The sequence below is a fragment of the Pteronotus mesoamericanus genome, unplaced genomic scaffold, assembly GCF_021234165.1.
Source record: "Pteronotus mesoamericanus isolate MK-2021 breed Mesoamerican mustached bat unplaced genomic scaffold, CSHL_Meso_final scaffold_174, whole genome shotgun sequence".
NCBI lineage: Eukaryota > Metazoa > Chordata > Mammalia > Chiroptera > Mormoopidae > Pteronotus > Pteronotus mesoamericanus.
This window is the reverse complement of record NW_026555309.1, coordinates 17,634,006-17,655,972: the sequence shown is the minus strand read 5'-3', so window position 1 is coordinate 17,655,972 and position 21,967 is coordinate 17,634,006. Positions and strand designations below refer to the sequence as shown.

Sequence of the window (21,967 nt, the reverse complement as noted above, 5' to 3'; positions counted from 1 at the left end):
GATTAATACACTCTTATCCAGGTTCACAATGGAAACTGGGTTTACTTGAAATGATCTTCTAGAACTTTTAGGTTTCAAATATCTATGTGTTGATCTGACTTGTTTGTTTCAGATGCTCCTGGATAAAATAATGGGTACATTATATGGGTGAGAAGTAATTTCTAGCAGATTAGAATTTATTTTTTAAAGGCTGTATTTTACTGATGGAAGGAAGAAAAGCTGAGTTAATGTCACTCATTGTCACCTTGAACCGTGGGACCTACACTAAAGAAGATGAAAAGTTTTTAGGAGGAAATCTCAGGGGACACCCAAGTCCATTCTCACCCACGATACTTTTCTATTAGAACTACATGCACATATGAAGATATAGGAAAATGCATGGGGCTGAACTGTTTTCTTTGTGAAGTTTAGTGTACATGACTCTGAAACTTCCAGAACTGAAAGAGATCTTAAGAGCCAGTCTAGTAACCAACCTTTCAACGAAGTTCCTTCGCACCATGTCAGAAAGTTAGTTAGAGCTTTCCTGAAGAATCTGCAAGGTGATGACTATACTTTCACCTCGGTAACTGTCCTTTCTCAGGTATGAATGAACTTCTGAAGTCTAACTATTAATATCTCTCCTGAACTGAATCCTCAATTTTGTTCATTCCCTCTCCTCTGGCCTCTCTACAGTGGTGGGAAAAAATGCTAGTCAAAAACTTGTTTCTAACAATAGCAACCTATACCTAGGAAGTAATGAATAACCTGATTTTTAAAAGCAACAGAAGGAAAAAAAAAAACCCAGTGAAATATTTTATGCACAGTGTTTGAAAGTCACTAAAAACACTACTAAATCCCACCCAACCCCCAAACCCCTCTTAGTCAACTGAGAATTGTTTGTGGCTTTTTGACAGCCCAGGGCCAGCTTAATTAATTTCAGGTCCCTCAGAGAAATCGGTTGGAAAATGGCTGCTGAGAAGATAATCTGGTCTTGACCAGAGTCACTGACTTTTCCATAGCTGTGCATTTCAAGCAGTCAGACTCAAAAAAACAGTGTAGCAAAACACTTTTTGAAGTCAAAACTATAACCCCGTATATAATGTTCATCAGAATTAGGGCCTACACCATGACATGGCTTAACAGACCCCATTAAGTTTAAACTTTTCCTATGACCCCTAAGTAGTTAGAAATTGCCCTACATTACCAAGACTATTATTCTTTTATCTGAAATCATAATTTTAGATACCATTTTCTCTAAATATTAATTGCAATGCTTTTAAAGGGCCCCAATTTCAAAGGAATTGGGTTCCCTACTGTTGGACCTAACAAAATGCTGGGTACTATTAGCAAAACAAAGTTGTATAAATTAAAATTATTTTTTTAAACCTCAATTTGCATGAATTTTAATGTGAAAGAAATCTGTTTCTATAATGTGTATGTTTATTAGTATTTTAATACGTTTTTCCTTTTAAGGCCAAATTTTGATGGAGGCAGGGGAGAGAATGTGGTATTGGTAGTATACGTCCAGAGTGTAAATTCTGCAACAATGCTCTGAAAGGAAGGCTGCGTCTCCCTGGGGAACCCAACAGTGTGCTTCGGCTACTCTAGGAACCGCCTTAGGACATTTTAAATTTTCAAGGAAAACGACTGTTAGACATCATGTTAGGTACTACTCTTATCTGGACCTGACTGCTTAATGAAATGAACAGTTAGGCATTTTTTCTGACATAAGGGCGCCAGGAACAAAATACTAAGACCCTAAGGCATTAAGAACTAACAGTTTGCGACCTTTTCATCTTAGGCATTTCTTTCAAAGGTTTTTTGCTCTGATTTGGATGGGAAACTGGAGGAGAGGTTAACTCACAGAATGATCTCCAGTATCTAATAACTCTTATCTATTTGGAAAAGTGTACGTCTGGCTAATAATATGTGTTCTGTTTTAGAGGGGAAAAAAGCACACTTATTTCCCACCAACAAGAGCCCCAGTATCTTTCCACAGAGGTCACCCTGAGACTATTCAGCCTGGGAGAAAAGCCATCTGGCCTAATATGTGATAGGAAGTGAAAGACACAACTTGTTATTTTGTCTGTGTAGATTCCAAAAAAAGACATGGACAAAAGATAAGCATATATCATTACACACTATGAGGATCTTAATATAGCTATGGACACCAGGGAAAATGACAAAACTAGATCATTCCAACCCTCATTTAGAATCTCAGAGTGAGGCTTCAGTATATTTATATTAACTCCTTTAGTTCTAGTTAAAACAATCTTTCAATATGAAGAGCTTCAAAAAAGAAAAGAAACTTGTTCTTCAACCCTAGGACTCCAGGTTATGGTCTCCACAAAAAGGAAGTTGTGCTCCTTTGAGAAATGACTGATTTGGGTCTGGGACAGGCAATGTGCAAGATGAGGGTAGAAGACCTTGACGGACGGGGGGAGACACACACACACACACACAAAATACCACCCCCCCCCCCCATCAGAGAGCAGGGAAGCTATCAGAGATTGTGTCAAAAGATTTGGGCACCAACCTGAAGAGGCTCCAAAATGGTACAACTGGAGCATAAATAGTGTATTAATTATAATGTACCGGCTTTTTAGAGAAAGCTTCTATTTCTCCCCCTTTGTGAGTTTCAAAATAGGTATCAATAATTGGTTAACTTTTATTTAGGTTTACTGATAAAGTTTATCAACATAGCTGTACTTCTTAGCTGGACCTCTCCAGCTCTTTTAATAGGCCTCTTTTATTACTTATAAAACACACCTCACAAAGGAAAACAAAAACAAAAACCAAAACCAACCAACCAAAAAAACTCCACTCCTCATTGGTCAGCACTAGAAAATAATGGACCGCCTCATCATTTTGAAAATTGATAAAGAGAACAAAACCAAGTATATCATCCATGTCACAAATCTACTTGGTAAACAAAGAGTACAGGAGGTAAAGTTTCTCCTTATAGAAATATTCCAGTTAATAAATGAAAAAGAAATGATAGTATCATAATAATGTGACCCCTAAAGAATCAATGAACCTAGACATTAGGTAGCAATGGTTGCTGACACCCCAGAAAGACAAGCTCAATCAGGTTATTATCTGCCTTCTGGTGGCTGAACAAATAATAAACTGTGAAGTAATCTTGAAAAAAAGTGAGACTATGGGAATATAAATATGGGAAGCTTCCAGATCTAATTTAGTGGAAATACAAAAGACTACAATCAGAAAAACCTAGTTTGTGGGACAAACCAGTTTCTTTAACCCAAAATTATAGACTTAAAATACATACAGCGGTGGAGAAAGTAGGTTTACAGTTGTTCGTATGGAAAAATAATACAATAATTAGTGAATAATAATACAAAAATAAACCGGCATACTCACAACTGTAAACCTACTTATGCCAACCCTGTATTGCCCCATAAATCCTGTTTCAAATAAACTGCTAGCAAAATTACGACATTTATGAAACAATTGGAAATCTGAGCACTTACTGCATATATTATATTAATAAATTATTTTATTAAGCATATTAAGTATGCTGTTAAAAATAGCCATAATACCATTATATATATTTTTTAATTTAAATACTGTCAGAAAGCTGACTTCAGTTGGTGATCTATCGCTGTACATTGGAATGAACTATCCATGCAACTAAGTTGTGAGAAATGATAAATCTCCCTTTCCCAAGAATACCATTCTTTAAAAAACAGAAAAGGGGAGAAAAAAGGCTCACTGGGAACTCTGACAAAGTAGTAACATTATCAGCAGCAACTCAGTTTCCTTATCTTAGAAACAGCAAGGTGATACAGAATGCCTCAGGAGATAATGACCGGCTACTACCGTCAGGTAATCTGCCGGCATCTCATGTCAACATGCCAGGAAGAAAACTGCAGCTGGCACTAGTCCGTGGTCCCAAACCCTGGCTGCTACAAACTACTGCCAAGCTGGAACCCTTTTTGAAGAAAAGAGGTCTATTATAAGAAGAGCGGGGGATACCTCCTTAAAAAGTACAACTATTCTGAGTTTATGTTAGCCTAAGTAAAACTTAGCTGTTACTCCATACCTAATTTTGAATCTTTCAAAGGGAAAAAAATGTTTCCTCTACAAAGTTAGTTAGACGTATTTTAGGGATTTAATGGTTCTTACATTCTCTAAGCACCTCAATTTCTACAAATTTCAGAGTACCCTTTGATTTAAAATGTGCTGTATCTCAGGAGGAGAGGTGAAAAAGGAGAAGGGACTACGAAGTACAAACTGGTCGTTGCGGGACGGTCAGGACGTGGAGTGTGGCGTGTGGAGGGAATACAGTCAACGGCGTTCTGGTAGCTATCTACGTGTGATGTCAGATGGGTGCGGGATTTTCGGGATGATCTCTTGGTGGGTCATGTGGTGTCTGATCACTGGGCTGTATACCTGAAACTAGTATTGTATGTCGACTGTAATTGAAAAGTAAAAAATGATTATAAAAATTAAAAAAACAAAGTGTATCACACAATGTGGTTTGTTTGTTTTTTTTCCTCTTCCCTTTGCGTCTATTGAAAGTACACAAAACTCTTAAAGCACTGACTGGAAACCACCATCAAAGGTATATCAAAACACATGCAATATGGACCTTTTCTGAAAAACTTCTAAAATATTGTAGCTTTGTAAGTCCTACACATCATGATATTTAGAATAAGATTCCGATATATCTTGCTTGTTTACTAACTTCGTGGTTCTTCAAACTCAAAAATCTGAAAATTTGTTTAGACTTTTCATGGGCTAAGCCGGACAATAAATGTACACAGATTTCTTTTTTAAAAAGAGGAAAAAAAAGGAAACATAGATAACAAAATACCCAGAAATTCAGAAGGAGTAAATTCTTTAAGCCAATAATTTTATCAAAATGACAACAAAACTGAAGTTATTTCTTCAAAGAGCTGAGCAGACATGTTTACTGTGATCGGTGCTTAGAGTTCTGCAGACCCCTGACAAGGGCCCTCCAGCATCTCGGTGTGCTGCGCTTTGTGCTGCTGATCATGACAAAGCCTCTTCTTAAACCACTACCCATGCGTGTTTGATTCAACTTAACAAATGTCCGGTGAGTACTTAGGAAACTTATTCATGAATAACATGCTTTCTCTCAGAAATCCCAGAGAATTCTAATATTAGTTTGCATCTATATATATATTTAGCAATATATATGCTTCTTTATTACGAAAGTAAATATCAAGCCCTAGTGGTGATACTAATGATTACAAGTTCAAGCAGTGAAGAACATAAATGGTATTTCAAGATATCTGCAACTCTGTTAGGTGAAAATATTTTTTATTTCTATTGATGACAAAGTCCTTATGTCAAAATGACACATATGTATGCAGCTATGCAGTGTAGCAGGGAATGGAACAGTATAAAAATCAAGAAGTGGTATTAAGACAGCATGGACATTTTCTGCTTCTGAATTACAGGAAAACATAGCATTTAATTTGGAAGGAAGATATGTTTTTATTTTCTTTTACTACCAATGCATCTATATATTTAATATAAAGCTTGAAATTGTTTTATTCCATTTTATACAAAGAGAAATAAAGGCAAGGACAGGTCAAATCATTTCAGTAAGGTCACATAGTGAACAAGTCACCAGAACTTAAAACTTAAAACACAGAGTGGCATATACAGCTCTGTTCTAGTTAAGATCTGCTCTACCATTCACATTTACCCTGAGTCTGTCCCGTCCATTCTATCCCCTGCAATAGTGTCCACCTGCACCCCTCCTACAGGCTCATCCCCAGCCTTCTCATGGTCATTCCTTGAGCGTGGACCTGCGGAAAGCACTGTGTCAGGCACTGCGCTGAATGCAGAGGTGGCGGACGCACAGGGAGGTTAATACCTTGAGGGCTTACACTTTTATCTCACCATGAGCCAGTTTAAAATAATTTACATAAAGTGAAAATGATTTCCAGCCCTCTTCCAGTGAGGTCCTGTTTTCCAAAGTTCTATTTGAGAAGCTTGAAAATTTGAAGCATGAACAACTAGTAACGGAACAGAGATCATCTAAATTCTCTTACTAAGGTTTTCATATGCAGGGCAAGTGTTAAAGACAAACCTCTGCCATTCTTAGTTCTCTCCCTGTAATATCACATTTCTAGGTTTAATTTCACATGTCAAGTGAGATAGTATAGTCATACTACGCAGAATTATATACAATAGTTTAATAATTGAGGTTGAAGATACATAAATATGGAGAAGGGACATACATTTTCTAGCTGTAGTTTTTAAAATAAAGCAGATTTTGAGTCATCTGGGTTTTATAAAGTTAGTAACTTCAAGGAAAATGAAACATATTTCATTCAATTTGAATCCCCTGATGCCTAAGCAATGCATGAGTATGTTTCAACAGCAGCAAAAATGTAGCCAACAGCCCCTCCCTCGGTTGGGCAGCAGCCAAGGTTGCCAGTTCTATCCCAGAGGAACCTACAAAGAGTTTCCCTCCCACTCATTCTCCCTCCATTCCCATCTCTCTTAAAAGTAAATAAAATCTTAAAAAAAATAAGTAACCAACACTAGAAACACTTAAAAACCATCACACAGTTGATGTGGAGAGACCTCCACAGTAAGTGACACGGCACCTACCGTAGTGTCATTGCTGGTAACATACACCAGGACGTCGGAGGAGTTCCTGCCACTGATGTATCGGTAGCAGTTCCAAACGCAGCTGATCAAGTAACCCTGAAAGTGAGTAGTGATTATCAGATCTTTGGTTTTCAAACTTCAGAAAACTGCAAATATCACCATCAATAAAGCCATGTTACAAAACTTTTATTTACATAAATTATAAATGCACATATTGACTCCAGTAAACTAAAATGACTTTAAAATTACAAATATCGGATACAGTAACTTTCCGGCAAAGGGCTCTACTCTAGCCCTATTCTGTCACACCGCCCCAGGAGGTGCAAGGCGGGGATGCAAAGGGCTGAGAGCAGACCAAGAAACTCTAAGGTAGGACCGCCTGCCAAACACACTTATTGCTCCAAAATTCACAGAACAATTAAGCCATTTCTCATCACATTTTAAACTCTGTGTCTTTGGAATTTTTATCCTACATGATTATCTATGATTTTATTATTAAGTCCATTTTTTTAAAAAATGGATTATAGCATGTAAATTTGTTACACAGTCAATAAAATTAAAACATTTCCATTTTCACAATGAAATATCCAAGTAAGATATTCAAACTAATGTCCAGAATAAATACATGATAGATATAAGGCATGAGTTTATGGGAGGTATCTGAACTATGAACTCTTTTCACTTTTACTTCAATCTTCTGCAGTTGTGTTAGAATTAAATGATTTCAAAATCCCTTTCTAGCTTTAAAATTCTTTGATTAGAAAAAGTTTAAAAATGTGGAGAAAGTGGAATCCTCATATATTGCCAATGGAAATGCAAAATGGTGCAGCCACTTCGGAAAACAGTTCCTCAAAATGTTAAGCAGAGTTAGCATGTGACCCAGCGATTCTACTCTTAGGTATGTGCCCAAGAGAAATGAAAACATATGTCCACACAAAAACTTGAACACAAATGTTCACAGTAGCATATTCACAATATCTAGAAAGTAGAAGCAATCCAAATGATCAAATGATGAATGGATAGACAAAATGTGGTATATTTATACAAAGGAATATTCACAAATAATAAGAGAAATTCTGATATATGCTACATATAACATGCATGAACCTTGAAAACATTATTCTAAGTGAAAGAAACCAGGCACGAAGGACCACATGTTATATGATTCTATTTATATAAAATATTCACAATAGGCAAATCTATAGAGACAAAGGAGATAAGTGGTTGCCTGGGGTAGGGGCTAGGGTTAGGGTGAATGGCATATGATAAAAATGTTCTAAAATTACATTGTATAACCACAAAGCTGTGATTATACAATTCTGGGAATATACTACAAACCACTGAATTGTATGCTTTAAGTGGGGGGATTTTATGATATTGAGTTATATCTCAATAAAGTTGTTTTATAAAAAAGACATTTAGGGACAAAAAGAGTGCTTGTCAACAATTTACTAGAGAGTGAGGTAAAATATTGTCGTTTTCTACTCGGAACACCGTCTGTCTTAAGCTGCATTTGTACTTGATGGTGATTACTTCTTACATTTAAGTTTTCTGTGATGATGTTAAGATGAAAATGTATAATGCTATCTTGTAAAATGTTTCCTGAACAGCAATAATCTCAAGCTATTAACAATGAGAAAGAACGAGATGGAAAGAGTGTATTTCTTGACCAATGTAAGTAATATATTTAATTCACTGAAATCTCCAGTTTACTAAACAATGTTGTTGATCCTCTGTTGAAAAAAAAAAAACCCCTACTTTTTGAGAACTTCAATACAAATGAAAAAGGAATGTATAACGTATAACTTCTATGTTACATAACACAACCAGTGAATGGCAGATTCTACAGAACAAGAATTCGTCCTGCAGGGAGGTCTCTATAAAGTGACAAACCTGTAACTGAAGGGTTAAGCAGCAGAGGGGAAGTGCCTGGTGTCTGGGACTTCACAAGCCACAGTGCCCGCTCCCTCACTGAACACCACAATAGGAGGAAAACCTCTGGCCTGCTGTTTCTAAAAACCCAGTAACTTCTTTCAGTGACTTTATTTCTTATCTGACATTTCTGTAATCTGGAATAGAGAATTTAGTGTATTTTCCAAATTAACTTGCACTGACAAATTATGTCCCTCATCTACCTGCACAGCTGGGGTGAGAGCACTGCTCCCTTTCCTGTCTTTGGACAGAGGAACTGACGCGTGTCCTGGTTTACACGCACAGGGAGCTGCTGTGGTGATGAACCTTATCGATGAGTAAGCGAATTGAGGTTGTGAAAGCCACTAACGGGGTACGCTATTATGTGAAACCACAACAAATATACCCATATTTATTTTAACTAATAGTTACTGAGTCTCCATATGTGAGGCATCAGCTTAGTACTAAGAGGGACACAAAAATGAAGGTATAGTCTATGCTCTCAAGGAAATGAAGTCTAGTTACGTAGAAGAGATACGTAAAAAAATGAATATTAAAACAAGTACACATTCCTCACGGGTTGGAGATAGTGCTATGGACCACTTGCATGATGCTTTCAATATGGCAATTAATACTGTTTTGACATGTATAAAAGCACCACAGGGCAGGATTCCTCCTGACTTACTACCAAACCTCAGAACTAAAACATGGTCTGACGTACAGCAGACCCTTAATAAACTCTAGTTAATAAACACTGGCTTAATAAATGAATAAGCAAGGCATCATCTCATACATTACTGCACTTGAATCTCACAGGACCCTGAGAGAGAACACCTTCTTAACTCTCACTGCTATTTAGTAAATGAAGAAACCAAGGCTCTGGTCACAACCAGAAACAGCAGTGACAAAAGCTAAATCTAGGTCCTCTGACTAAAAATCTCAGGTAAGCATTTCCAATACAAACGAAAATGCCTATATAATTAAAATGCCTTTTTAAAGAGCATTGGGAAGTTCTGGCTTCTGAGCTTCTGGTCATGGCAGAGTAGCGTCGTCAGATGAACCTTCCTGCAGGAAAAAACGATAAAAACCGGAAACATACACACACACACCCGCCCCCGCCCCCCCCCACACTCCCTCCCCCCCACCCCTGCACGCACGCACGCACAGGATGAAGGCAAGGGAGAGCCATCAAAACCAGGCAGGAGCTAAAGGAGAGTCTACCTTTCAAAGACAAAGAGTAATGAGTGGGATTTGAGTCTATGGCCTTTGGCCAGGGGCCCTGCCAAAGCCACATGCAGCCTGGGCGGTCTGGGTGGGAAAGGACAGCAGCCCCTGGGCTGACGGAGCAGCCGGGGAGCTGGGGTGGAGGCGAGTGGGAGCTGCAAAGGTGCTGAGCCGCAACATCTATGCAAAAAACTCACCCAAACCTTTGACCATTTAACTACACACGCAGTATCAAAATACTCAGTGTGTTTTATGGGGGAAGATGTAGACCAATATAATTTTCAATGAACCATTTTCTCTGAATGATTCATGTCCATCATATTACCTATTTAAAATAACTTTTCCCCCTGAATGCAGTTTCCTCAAGCTTACTGAAGTCTGAGTTTTGAAGAACTGGGTAATTTTATGTAAAAATAAAGACTGTGAAAGATATTCAGAATGAAAAGTTCTAAGTTCAACAATCATTGGAGAATTTTCTTACTGGTAGCACACAAGTGTAGATTCTGATGTTTTTATTATCAGGTTTACAAAGACGGAAAGGGACAGCACTCAGACGATGAGGGTGAGAGGGAACACGCTCACGGGGGTATTAAGTCACTCAGCTTCTACGGAAATCAACTTGACAACCTATCAAAAGCCTTCAAATTAGGCATGCCTCCTGATTTTAAGAAATGTATCTTGAGGAAGGCATAAGTATACAAAAGATGTATTTAAATTTATTCCTTGCAGCAATATTAACTGAAGAGGCAGACACCGTCTCAATGTCCAACAATAACTTCTCAGATAATAATAAATTCGTGTAATAAACTGTTACAGAATGATGTTCAGAATATACTGCATTTTAAAAACAAATTACAATCCTAATAAATGCTGCAGCATATAATATATACTATATAATGCATAATATTTCATTAATTTATTCTCATCTTAATAGATTTTCAAATAATCCCTGACTGGCCTGTGGAAGTCTGATTTAGTGTTTACCTCTCATGTAGATAAGAGAAGGAACAGAATTGTCAGGAAATCAAAAAGCAGTTCAGACCTCCAAAGCAAGAGAATGAGCTGACTGAAGTTTGTTTCCTTATTTGGCATTCATGAATACATTTAAGAATATTCAGGCAATAAGTAAAATCTTTACTCTTACCTTGAAAGTCAAGATAATGGTGATAAACAGAAGAATAATAAGGACCAGACAGGTAGAATTCACTGACATGATATCATCTCTGTAGGGAAAATCAGGAGGCTGCAAAAGAAAAACACAACATTAGCAAATCTCATTAATCATTCAGGATTATATTCCCTAGGCATTAGTCATACATACCTATCAGAAAACAATTAGTTAAAGCAGAGGGCTATTAAGGACAGAATTTCAATGAAAAAGCTACAAATGGTGTGGTGAGGAAGAGCTAGTCTGTTCATAATTCAGGCAATAACTCTTGAAAAGAAATACTGGAGGAAGATTCAGGAGTGAGACCTGTAAACATACCTTTGCCTCCCTACTGTACAAAAAGCTAAAAGGAAAGACTTTTTTTCTTTTTTAAGATTTATTTATTTATTTTTAGAAAGCGCAGAACATGAGTGTGTGAGAGATACATGGATCAGTTGCCTCTCAAACGCACCCAAGAAGGGACCTGGCCCGCAACACAGGCATGTTCCCTGACTGGGAATCAAACCGGCAACCTTTTGGTTCACAGGTTGGTGCTCAATCCACTGAGCCACACCAGCCAGGGCTGAAAGGCAGTAGTCTTTATATATCTCTGATATCTGGATTGCCTGTAAACTCCAAACCATTCTAAAGAGCTTGTGCAGGCCAAGGGGGAGAAACCTATTAAAATAGTGTCTTCTTTGTATAGAGCATTTTTGTTGATATTACTTCTCCAAGAAGAGAATCTTTTATAACAGGAGGTATTTACAGGACTGAAAAAAATAATCAAGTTCTGCCATCTGACCACACTAATTAACCACCAGGTCAAAGGAAACCTTTTTAGGACGATCAAAATCGGCTCCCACGGTTAGTGGGCGGAACAGAGCTTCACCATGTGACACCTGCACTGTGCTGAGTGAAGCCCTGCATTTAACTGGCTGAGGTAAGTGTGCAGGGAGGTGGCGCAGCGCACACTGTCGCCTTCGAACTCTTCTTCATCAGCCAGTCCTGTGTGTTTGGATTCCACATTAGCAGTATTCTGAGACACAACAAAGAAGTTCCAAATGTTAAGGAAGAATGTAGAGAAAACTTGTGACTCGTGTGTTTGGCTCCTCCTCCCCAGGGTGAGCATTACTCAGTGACATTTAGAGTCGCCTTTCACTTTGGGCAAAATATCTGAGAAATAAAACCTCAATCATTCTTTGTGATCAATTGGTCCCTTCCCTTGGAGGCTGGAAGGGTTTCTGATTATCTTAAAGGGTAAGAATAAAACCAATTGCTGTTCACAAGGCCAACATGAAATCCTACTGTTTCTATGTCTAATCTAAAAAAAGGGGGGGGTGTTAAAGTAGAAGTAGGTGACCCTTTCCATAAAGATCTTTATATTCTTCCCCCCAAAAAGTGAAGATAATTTCTGTATCCAGCCGAGACCCATAAAAACATATGCACAGCTTATTTTAACTGCATTTTACAAGACTCTACCTAAACAGAAAAAGCATTACTGGATGCCTTCCCCCACCTTTCTCAGATAGTAGCCTCTCTGGATTCATTACATCTCGACTTGTCAACAGGGCCTTAAAATCAGTGACTCTTTAACAATCTTTTCTTTACTGTCTCTTAGGCATTGTGATAATTTGCAGACCTCACTCTTTCAGCCCAAACTTATTTTTAAGTAGAACGTACTCATTTGTTTTATTCGGTTTGTGATTACAAATATAAGTAGATGATGATTTTTTAATAAGTGATTATTACAATTACTGTAAGCATTACCAATATTATCATTTTACTACTAGTGGCTCTAAAGCAAATGAGTACGGTGACTGAACAATGTGGGGTATAATACAAAGTCTATGGAGTATTCACAGTGTTCTAGACACTTCCCTATGTTATTAGGCTCTGTGCGCTCCTATTCATAAATCCCTGCAATTCCTGAGCTGCAGCATGAAATACACTCAGTTCCCTCACAGGACAGGCTATGAAGAGATCAGGATTCCCCCATACTTTCAAGGCTGATATTAGGGCCCCACCACCAGATTATCATTACAGAGTAAATACACAAGTCTTTAAAGACAGAGGATGTGGTACAACCTGCTGGTCATATACAGGGTACGGCAAAAATTGGTTCACAGTTGTTCATATGGAAAATAATACAATAAATAACAATACAAGAATAACCTCTGTGTTTCGCATACTCACAATGGTAAACCTACTTCTGCCCCACCCTGTGTAAACCTCCTCATGCACACACACTCAGGTGTGCCACAAGGGATAACATATATTTAGCACATGGGAAATACACAAAAATTTTCTTGGCACAATGTTCTACCAAAACATGGTCCTGTTTCTCAAACAAGAGAAGCTATTACTAACAGAAATGGCATCCACAACAACCATCTAGAAGATACTTCTAAGGAGCTAAACACTGGAGGCTTTTCAGTCTCGGTCTCCTGAGTACCAGTTACGTGGCCTGGGCACGATGCCACAAGATCGCAGACTTGTGCTGCCACACTTTCTCCTCTCCCTCCACCTGCCCTCTTCCCCACTGAACTTTTTAACCTCCATTGTCATATCAAATTCCAGTTTTGTCTCTCCCTTCCCAGAACAACCCTGCTCCTTTCCCCATGTTGATAGACTGCTATTAAAATCTCCAGAGAGTGAACATTCTCACTCTTAAAAATTCTAAGATTTTGAAGAAACTGAATTTTAGGACACATTCACAGTTTAAAACAAAAATTTTAAAAATAGAAAGGCACAAGCCCTGGGTGGATGGGTAAGTTGGTTAGAATATCATCCTAATGCATCAAGGTTACAGGTTTGATCCCTGGTCAAGGCACATACAGGAATCAGCCAATGAATGCATATATAAGTGAAACAACAAGTTGATGTCTCTCTCTCTTTAAAAATCAATAAATTAAAAAGAAAATTTTTTAAATGTAAAGGCACAGAATTAGTCTAATGTCACACCCCCCACAAACTTTTTAATACCCAGCCATCAATATTTACACATATATTAACAAAGGAAATTCAGAAAGCTAGTCCAAGAAGAAAAAAAAAGAAGGAAAAAGAAAAAAAAAAGGCTTGGGGAAGAAAGTGTTCCGTGGCCAAACAAGTTTGGGATGCAGCACACTATAGAGTTTCACTTTTCCCATACAACAGCAGAGGCAAAAAACTATCCTTTGCTGATAAGTGAGCAAACTGCATTTTACCAAAATAAGACAAACAGTAACTAGTTTAGGTGGGTGCATCTAACACCATCATCACAGCCACCAACTTATCTCAGGAGGTTATGTTTTTTCCAAAAATCACTCTTAACAAAAATCTCACCTTCAAGATAACGTGCAAAAATCTCTAATCACTAACTCAGATGCAAATTAAAAATCCACAAATTAGTATGTGTGCATGTCTATGTGAATACCTCTCCACCCCTTACTTAACCAGGTCTCCCTCTGGAAGAGAGGCAGTCATTGGCACGGCCACATACCAGCTGTCGTATGTATTCCTGAATGGAGTTTGGATAAACAAGCACAGTGACTGCAACCAAGGTGTTCAGGGCAAAATCAAAGATCTGGTAACAGAAGAAGGGGATGATCCAGGCAGCATGTTGCTAAACATAAGAGAAAATACGATGTTAATGTTCATGTGTTCCATAATCCAAAACATTTCTTTTAATTTAGAGAAATATTTGCTTAATCTGCAGGGAAATGGAGGAATACCAATTCATTAAACCAGGCCATGATGACAACTGGTAAGCTAAACAGAAGGAGTCAAACAAATCTCAGTAAACATTTCTGAGACATTAGTTTTCCTAGTACTATGTAATATTAACAAGATGTTTAAACGTCCAAAGATTCCATAGAAAACTGAGAATGATTTTCATCTTACTCCTTTCAGACAACCATATAAATTATACATGTAAGGAATGGAGGAAAAGGCCCAGCTTATTATTTTTTAAACAGAAAAAAAATAAAAATTTTAATACATGCTCATGGGGAATTGAGGAAACACTAGTCATATCAACAACATTTTGGAAAAAAAAAAAGCTAGGGGGGTGATGAGGTATTAGATTTCAGAAGTGAGAATGAGTGATCTACAGGTAGTTGAGGAAGGGCTGAACTTGCTTCGCAGGCAAATTCTTGTTAGACAACTCAGAAACAATGGGACATAGGGGGTATCTAGCTAATAGACCCCTTGCTTAAAGCCCTCTTATTTACTCTACTTAATCCAGATAAGGTTAAGGCAACACTGTGAGGGTCCCTTCCCAGACTAGGTGTTTCCGTATGAATCTCTTGAAGACCCAGCTTATTTCAAAGCTGCTTACCTTGTATGCTCCGTAAGTCGCCATTGCACATATCAGGATCATGAGAAGAGAAATCGCAATAGCAATGCACATGTCTGCCAAAGATTTTAAAAAAAAAAATTAGTAGATCCATTGTTTAACCATTTTTTTTTAGTCTTTCCTCAAACGCATTTTGTTTATAAACTAATTATGAGTAAAAACTTCATACTAAGTAAAATACCAGAGTTCTTTGGAAATTTAAGATAGTTAAAGAAAGTAAAGTACTTAAAAGATATTCTCCCTACATCATATAAGTACCTATAGATAAGTACCTATAGATAAGAGACTGACTCACATATAAGTTTATTTCAAAAATGTGAAAGAGATACTGGTTACAAACACATTTAAAAAGTTGGTTGTCTGGTCAAATGAATTATATATAATAGGTTTTGTTTTGTTCTGTTTTTTAATATGTAGGAATCTAACTTGTATTTTGTAAACTCATGTGTGTCTCGTGTCCCTCTTAAACCCTTCCACTGGCTTCCCATCTAATATAAAATCTCAGTTTCTTATCAGGGCCTTCACATCTGCTCATTCTAAAGCAGGTCTACTCCTCCAGGCTTGTCCGACCTTGTCCCACACTTTCTTGCTCACTATAATCCAGCCGTACCATTTGGTTCACTACACACGGCAAGGTCATCCCACCTCAGGGCAGTTCCCACTGACTAAGAAGAAACGTCACTAATGTTTTCATACAACTAGCTCTACCTTTTTAACCGCGCAGGTCTCTCAGCTCAATGGCAACAGCTCTGAAATAGCTTCCCTCCCAGGCACTGCCACATACTACTGTATTTTCTTTATGGCACATATCACTTATCTTATTCTTATCTGTTGTGTGTTGTCCATCTCCCTCTGCTAGAGGAACCTTCCTGAGGGAAGAGACATCCTATATCTTGTTCACAACTACGGCCCCAACATTGAGAAGGGGATAGATAGCCAATACAGTTAGTACGAGCCACATGTGGACAGTGAGCATTTGAAATGAGGTCAATCTGAATTGAGATGTGCTGCTGTGAGATTAAAATAGACTACAGATTTCAAGGACTTAGTACCAAAAAAAAAAAATCTCATTAATAATTTTTATACTGATTACATGCTGAAATATCTTGGATATACTGAGTTAAGTGAGTTATATCTTTAAAGTTAATCTCACCTGTTTCTTTTTACCTTTTTTAATGTGGCTACTAGAAAATCTACATCTGTGCTTACATTATTTTTCTGTTGAACATGCTGATCTAGAACAATGCCTATATCATAGTGGGTACTCAGTGAACATTTATTCAAGAGGTCATGTTACCAAACCTTTAGGATATTCTGATTAGAGAAGTATGGTGCAACTCGGCTTATGACTGGGTTTCTAAAGGTAATGTGTGGGGTTTTCACCTATACCAAGAGAGCACAAAAACCATGTAGTAGCGTATCTGTACAATGCTGACAGTTTCCAAGGCATTTCATAGATACCTCATTTAGTCTTCCTAACTCTACGGTAGATGTTATTGTTCCCACGGAGCAGATTATGAAACCAGGGCTCAGAGGTTATGTAACTTGAGAGCATTTGCACAAAAGGCTGAACTATGACTAATCCTGCTGTTACAATTTCAGTCTCTGGCTCTCTCTATTGTACATGCTGCTTCTACTTCAGCTTTGAATAGCGACCATGTACCAACACGCGCTGCTACTTCCTACATGTTACTTCTCCAAAGGGAAGTAGCATTCTAGTTTTAGAACCATCCTCTCTGTATTCTCAGCTTGAGCTAAGAGAACATTTTAAGCAGGAGGTTTACAAGCAGAAGCACAGGGTGGAAGTACATTCTAGGACAGAAATGCAAACATGTCAACAAAGACCATTTGCCACCTCAAAAAAAAGTTTCCTCAAATTGGTCTATAGAGTTAATGCAGTAAATTTATAACAACGCTGATGATTTTTATTACAGTGAAAACATGATTCTCAAAAAAGAAAATAAAAGGTTATGATAACCTCAGACCAGTAATTAAAAGATCATGATTTCTTTCAGGATACATACGTAGTTTATAGTTTATTTTATAATTTCAATACTAAATTAATTTACCTTTTTCCTCATGTGAGGAAAGAGGAACCTACAAAGAAATTTCATCTATGCCTCACAGGATTCTTATAGAGCCAATGGACAGAATAAACTTGAATGCATTTTAAATGCTTTAAATGCAAAGGGAAAGTCTCCATTTATACACACATGCAAGTACACACACCCACTCTAGTGCTGTCATTTGCATATGAAGCAATGAGGGAATTATTCTATTTCTTTCCCTTCATAAAGCTATGAGTATAGTGGGATATCTGTTGCCTACTTTCTCTTTTTCCCATTTTCTTCAGTGAACTATGTATTGTTACTTCATTTAATCCTTATAGCAAACTTAAGAGGTAGGTACTGTTATTACACCCTCAGTATAGAAAAGAAGAAAAAGATGACTAAGAAAAGGCAACTAACTTGCCCAAGGCTGCCCAGCTAGTAAGTGGTGGATGAGATATTTTAAAAAGAGTTATATCAACAAGCAATTACTATGTGCAAAGCCTAACAGAATTTACAGCAATCTCTGAAACTTAAACTCAGGCAGAAGTTTATTTTCTTCTTTGTTTACGTTTATAATTTCCAAGTTCTGTGTAGGCATATTTTATAATGAAAAAGAAAATTTATTTTATAGAAGTCAGTCTATATCATAGGATAGTCTTTGACTATCTCATAAATCTTAAAATAAACAAAGATGCAAACTCAAGGCATTATTCCAAATAAAAATAATAATTCTTATTAATGTAAAATATTAGTATGACAAAAATAATAATCTTCATAAGAATTATATGTCTCAGACTGAAAATAAAGATACTCTGGAACTAAATTTCACATAACCATGAAAAAATTTTAAATATCCACCTTTTTCAAATATAAAATCAATAATTTTAAAAGTACAAATAAAATGAAAATCATAAAATAAAGTATCATCACCACTCACATGAGATATTATTTACCATAAAAATGTTAATTTGAGGAGGAAATTTTCAAAATTCTATTCTCATAAATGATTATACCAACCACAATGAAGAAACTAAATATATCACAAGCATGTGAAATAGCTTAGGTAGAACCAAAGTATAAGTCAAATAAAAACACAGAGTAGGTAAGGTAAAATGGACTAATGTAGGACATTCTACCTCCTGGCACATCAATTCCTCATTCCTCTGAAACAATGAGTAGCACACCATGGGAAATGAGAGTTATTCTGAAAAATTAAATTTCATTCTTTTTAATTATGTCACAGGCAATTGAAGAAATGATTCTAACAAAAATATAGTGAGTTTTACAATCAGTAATAGTACTAGTCAATATCCCTTACTTATTCTGTGCACAGCAGCTCCATGAGCCCGAAGTGAGAGCACACTGACGTCACGTTGTTTCCTCAATTAAATTCCTGTCTTAATAATGCACTTCACATTTGAAAAGGATCTGAAGAAAATCTATCCCAGAGGCCACAAAAGGCATAATTAGAAAGTGTCTCCTGACAGTCAATTAATCATTGAAATAGAATAGGCATATAAAGAAGTTCCCTGAGATGCCTTTGTTTAAATAATATATTTCAAATTTTACTTTCCCTTCTATTTCTTGCATTTGTTTCCTTCCCATAAATCTTGTAACTAGTTAGATAACTTCCTGATTTATGTTTCCACATTCCTCTTGCCTAATTATAAGTCATTGTTATGTCTCAATTTTCTGTAATTTTTAACATTTTGGGCACTGAGGTTCGTGAAAACAAACAGTATTTGGGGTACATTCTCACCATTAAGCCAAGAGGGTATGATTCTCAGCTAAATTCACAGCAATAGTATGAACTACTTAGAGCAAAATACAGAGTCCCAAACCCCACAGGGACAAACAGAAAAACCAAGTTGTTCAAGTCCCTCCTCTAAGGTCTTACATTCTGACTGAGGTTAAAAACTTAGGGAAGAATAAGTAATAAGGCATAATTATATTCCCCTAAAACAGAAGGGAGGTTCTAACTTACTTTTTACATGTGTGTGGTGATTGATTATAACTTTTTATTTAAGTATATTCATCGAAAAGAGATTTTTGTGACTCACTAATTTACAACTTTATTCTTAAACCCAAAATTTATTTCACGAATACTTAATACACTCACATAACATGGGATAAATATTGTGGCACCGCAAAGATTAATAGGACATAATCTTTGTTCTTAGATGCTTAGCGTCTACTAGGAAGACGGAGAAGAAAATTTCAATAGACGGTAACAGATGAAGAGAGGGGACTTCAGAGTGGGCAATATTATTTTCAGCCAAGAGGAACACTCAAGACTGTAAGAGGACATGGGTATTTGTGCTGGGTCTTATTTTCCCTCATAAAATTATTTTTTATTGAGATATAATTCACATGCCATAAAATTCACCCTTTTAAACACTCGTCTATTTTAGTATATTTATAAAGTTGCAGAGCCATCACCGCTAATTCCAGAATATTTTTATCCTCCTCACCACCCCCCCCAAAGAAAACCCAAACTCTCAACAGGCACTCCCCATTCCCTCCTTTTTCCAGCCCCTGGGAACCACTAATCTACTTTCTGGGTTTGCCTATTCTATACATTTCATATAAATAGGATAATACAGTATGTGGCCTTTGGTCTTAGGTTTCTTTCATTTATCATAATATTTTCAAGGTTTACCCATGTTGTAGGGCTTAAGGTTTAAAATAAGCTACAAAAAGTTAGGAAGGATTAGATATCTAAGTAATATACTTAAATGTCAAACGTGCCAAGAGATAGAATGTCCTACATTAGTCCATTTTACCGTACCTACTCTGTGTTTTTATTTGACTTGTACTTTGGTTCTACCTAAGCTATTTCACATGCTTGTGATATATTTAGTTTCTTCATTGTGGTTGGTATAATCATTTATGAGAATAGAATTTTGAAAATTTCCTTCTCAAACAGAGAATCTCTCTTAACTTCTCACTTTCTAAAATAAAGAAATCAGCTCCTGCCAGCCACACCTGAGAGATTTATAGTGACAATTATAATTCTCATAAAGGTTGCTCATATAACAATAGAAAAACCAATAAACAGCATTTAGATATTTATGATTATGTTCACTGGAGAACCAAATGTTCACCTAGAGCTGAAAAGAAGGAAATAAAACAAATTTAATAAAAAAATACACATGATCTACATGGAAAATTTTGGAAACACTACTATGGAGCACTTCTGTAAGTGGAAAGGCATAAATTGTAATTCAATATTTTTAAAAATTGCATATCTCCGTAAATTTATGAAAAATCACCGAATTTTACAATTTCATGGGCAATATTTTTCATATATAAACTATACCTTAATAAAGCCATTAAAAAAAAAGGATGTAACCAATCAAAACAAAATACATAAAGATATTACTTTTCCCTAAGCTAATCAATAAATTTAACACAGTCAAAATTTACAACAGGATTTCCTGAGATGTGGACCAGTTGATGCTAAAGCATAGATTTCTGAAAAACAACAGAGTTAGCCTTACCTTATACTATTGATAAAACATATTTGCTGGGAACATGGTGAATTGGCACTGGGCAGGCATTCATTCTGCCTTCTAACGTGTCTTGCTATTCTGCACAGGCTAGAAAGCTAAAACCTAATTTTTCCAGATTCCCTTGTAGCTAGAGGCAGATTAGGTTTTCTCAATTACATGCAGACAAAACAAAGACTCTCTCCTCTGACCAAAAACCCTGAATCCTGCCCGTGACCCGTTTAGTCCAATTTTGGCAGGAATCCTGCGGTCAGTTTACTGAAAATCCCTCAGCCTTGGTATCTGATCATCGTGGTATCTGATCAAATCCCCACCCCCCCACTCCCGCCCCACCTTATCAGCCTGGGCTGACTTTAGCAAGAATCACAATGAGTTGGTCAGGCCTTGATGTTTCCTCTTAGCAGTTTTCCAGTCATAGATCCCCACACCGCTCCTCACTTACAAACCTTCATTTGTGCCTGCTGGAGGGGAGAGAGAGCCCGGTCTCTCTCCCCTATTAGAAAAGCCCCACTGTAGTAGTCCCTCTTGAATAAAGTCTTTACCATCTTTAACAAGTGTCTGAATAATTTTTTCATCAACTGAAAAACTGAAAAAGCAAGTTTCAGAAGAAAACACTTGCTTACTGTGTGCATTGGCTATATAAAATTCAAGCACATGAAAACTAAATGAGATCAATTAGTAATACAAATATATGTGAGAAGTCTATGAAGAAAAGCAGTTTAGAAGAACGGCTATGTCTGAAGTGAGTGGAAAGAATGTGCAATCAGAAAGGGACGTGTAGGGCTCTTTGGAAAGTAAGGTAAAAATCAATTTCTTAAATCAAGTGGTGGAAACACAAATACTTGTGGCACCATTATTTGATATGTTTTATAAATATTTTATAAATACTGTTTTATATCTGCTCAATATTTAATAAGAGATAATTCTATAAAACATGAGGAACACTGAATGATTGCTAATGAAAAAAGCAAGACTTGTGTACATTTGTACCTGAAACTTTTCTGAAAGGTTTTCTTTTTTCCAAAATAACAATTTGGAGGAAAAAATTATTCTCACGGTAAATCTATGCTAAATTGTACATCGTATTCTGATTTCAAAAAACATTAAAATGCAAACAACAACAAAAATGCTCATCAGGGAGGCGGCACGTGAGGCAAGAATACAGGAGGAGGCCCACTGGCTGCCTGAGCTAATTTAGTTC

At 36.9% G+C, this 21,967-nt stretch overlaps 1 protein-coding gene across 1 annotated transcript in view; it reads right to left on the bottom strand.

Moving 5' to 3' along the window:
• Positions 1–21,967, bottom strand: part of LAPTM4B (lysosomal protein transmembrane 4 beta) — a 56,781-nt gene that overhangs the window by 10,558 nt on the left and 24,256 nt on the right. Inside the window, exons 3-6 of the mRNA XM_054590305.1 lie at positions 15,189–15,262; positions 14,352–14,474; positions 10,871–10,969; positions 6,592–6,687 (exon numbers count right to left, since the gene is read on the bottom strand). Coding sequence (XP_054446280.1) covers positions 6,592–6,687; positions 10,871–10,969; positions 14,352–14,474; positions 15,189–15,262 — 392 coding nt within the window. The remainder of the gene's footprint in view (positions 1–6,591; positions 6,688–10,870; positions 10,970–14,351; positions 14,475–15,188; positions 15,263–21,967) is intronic.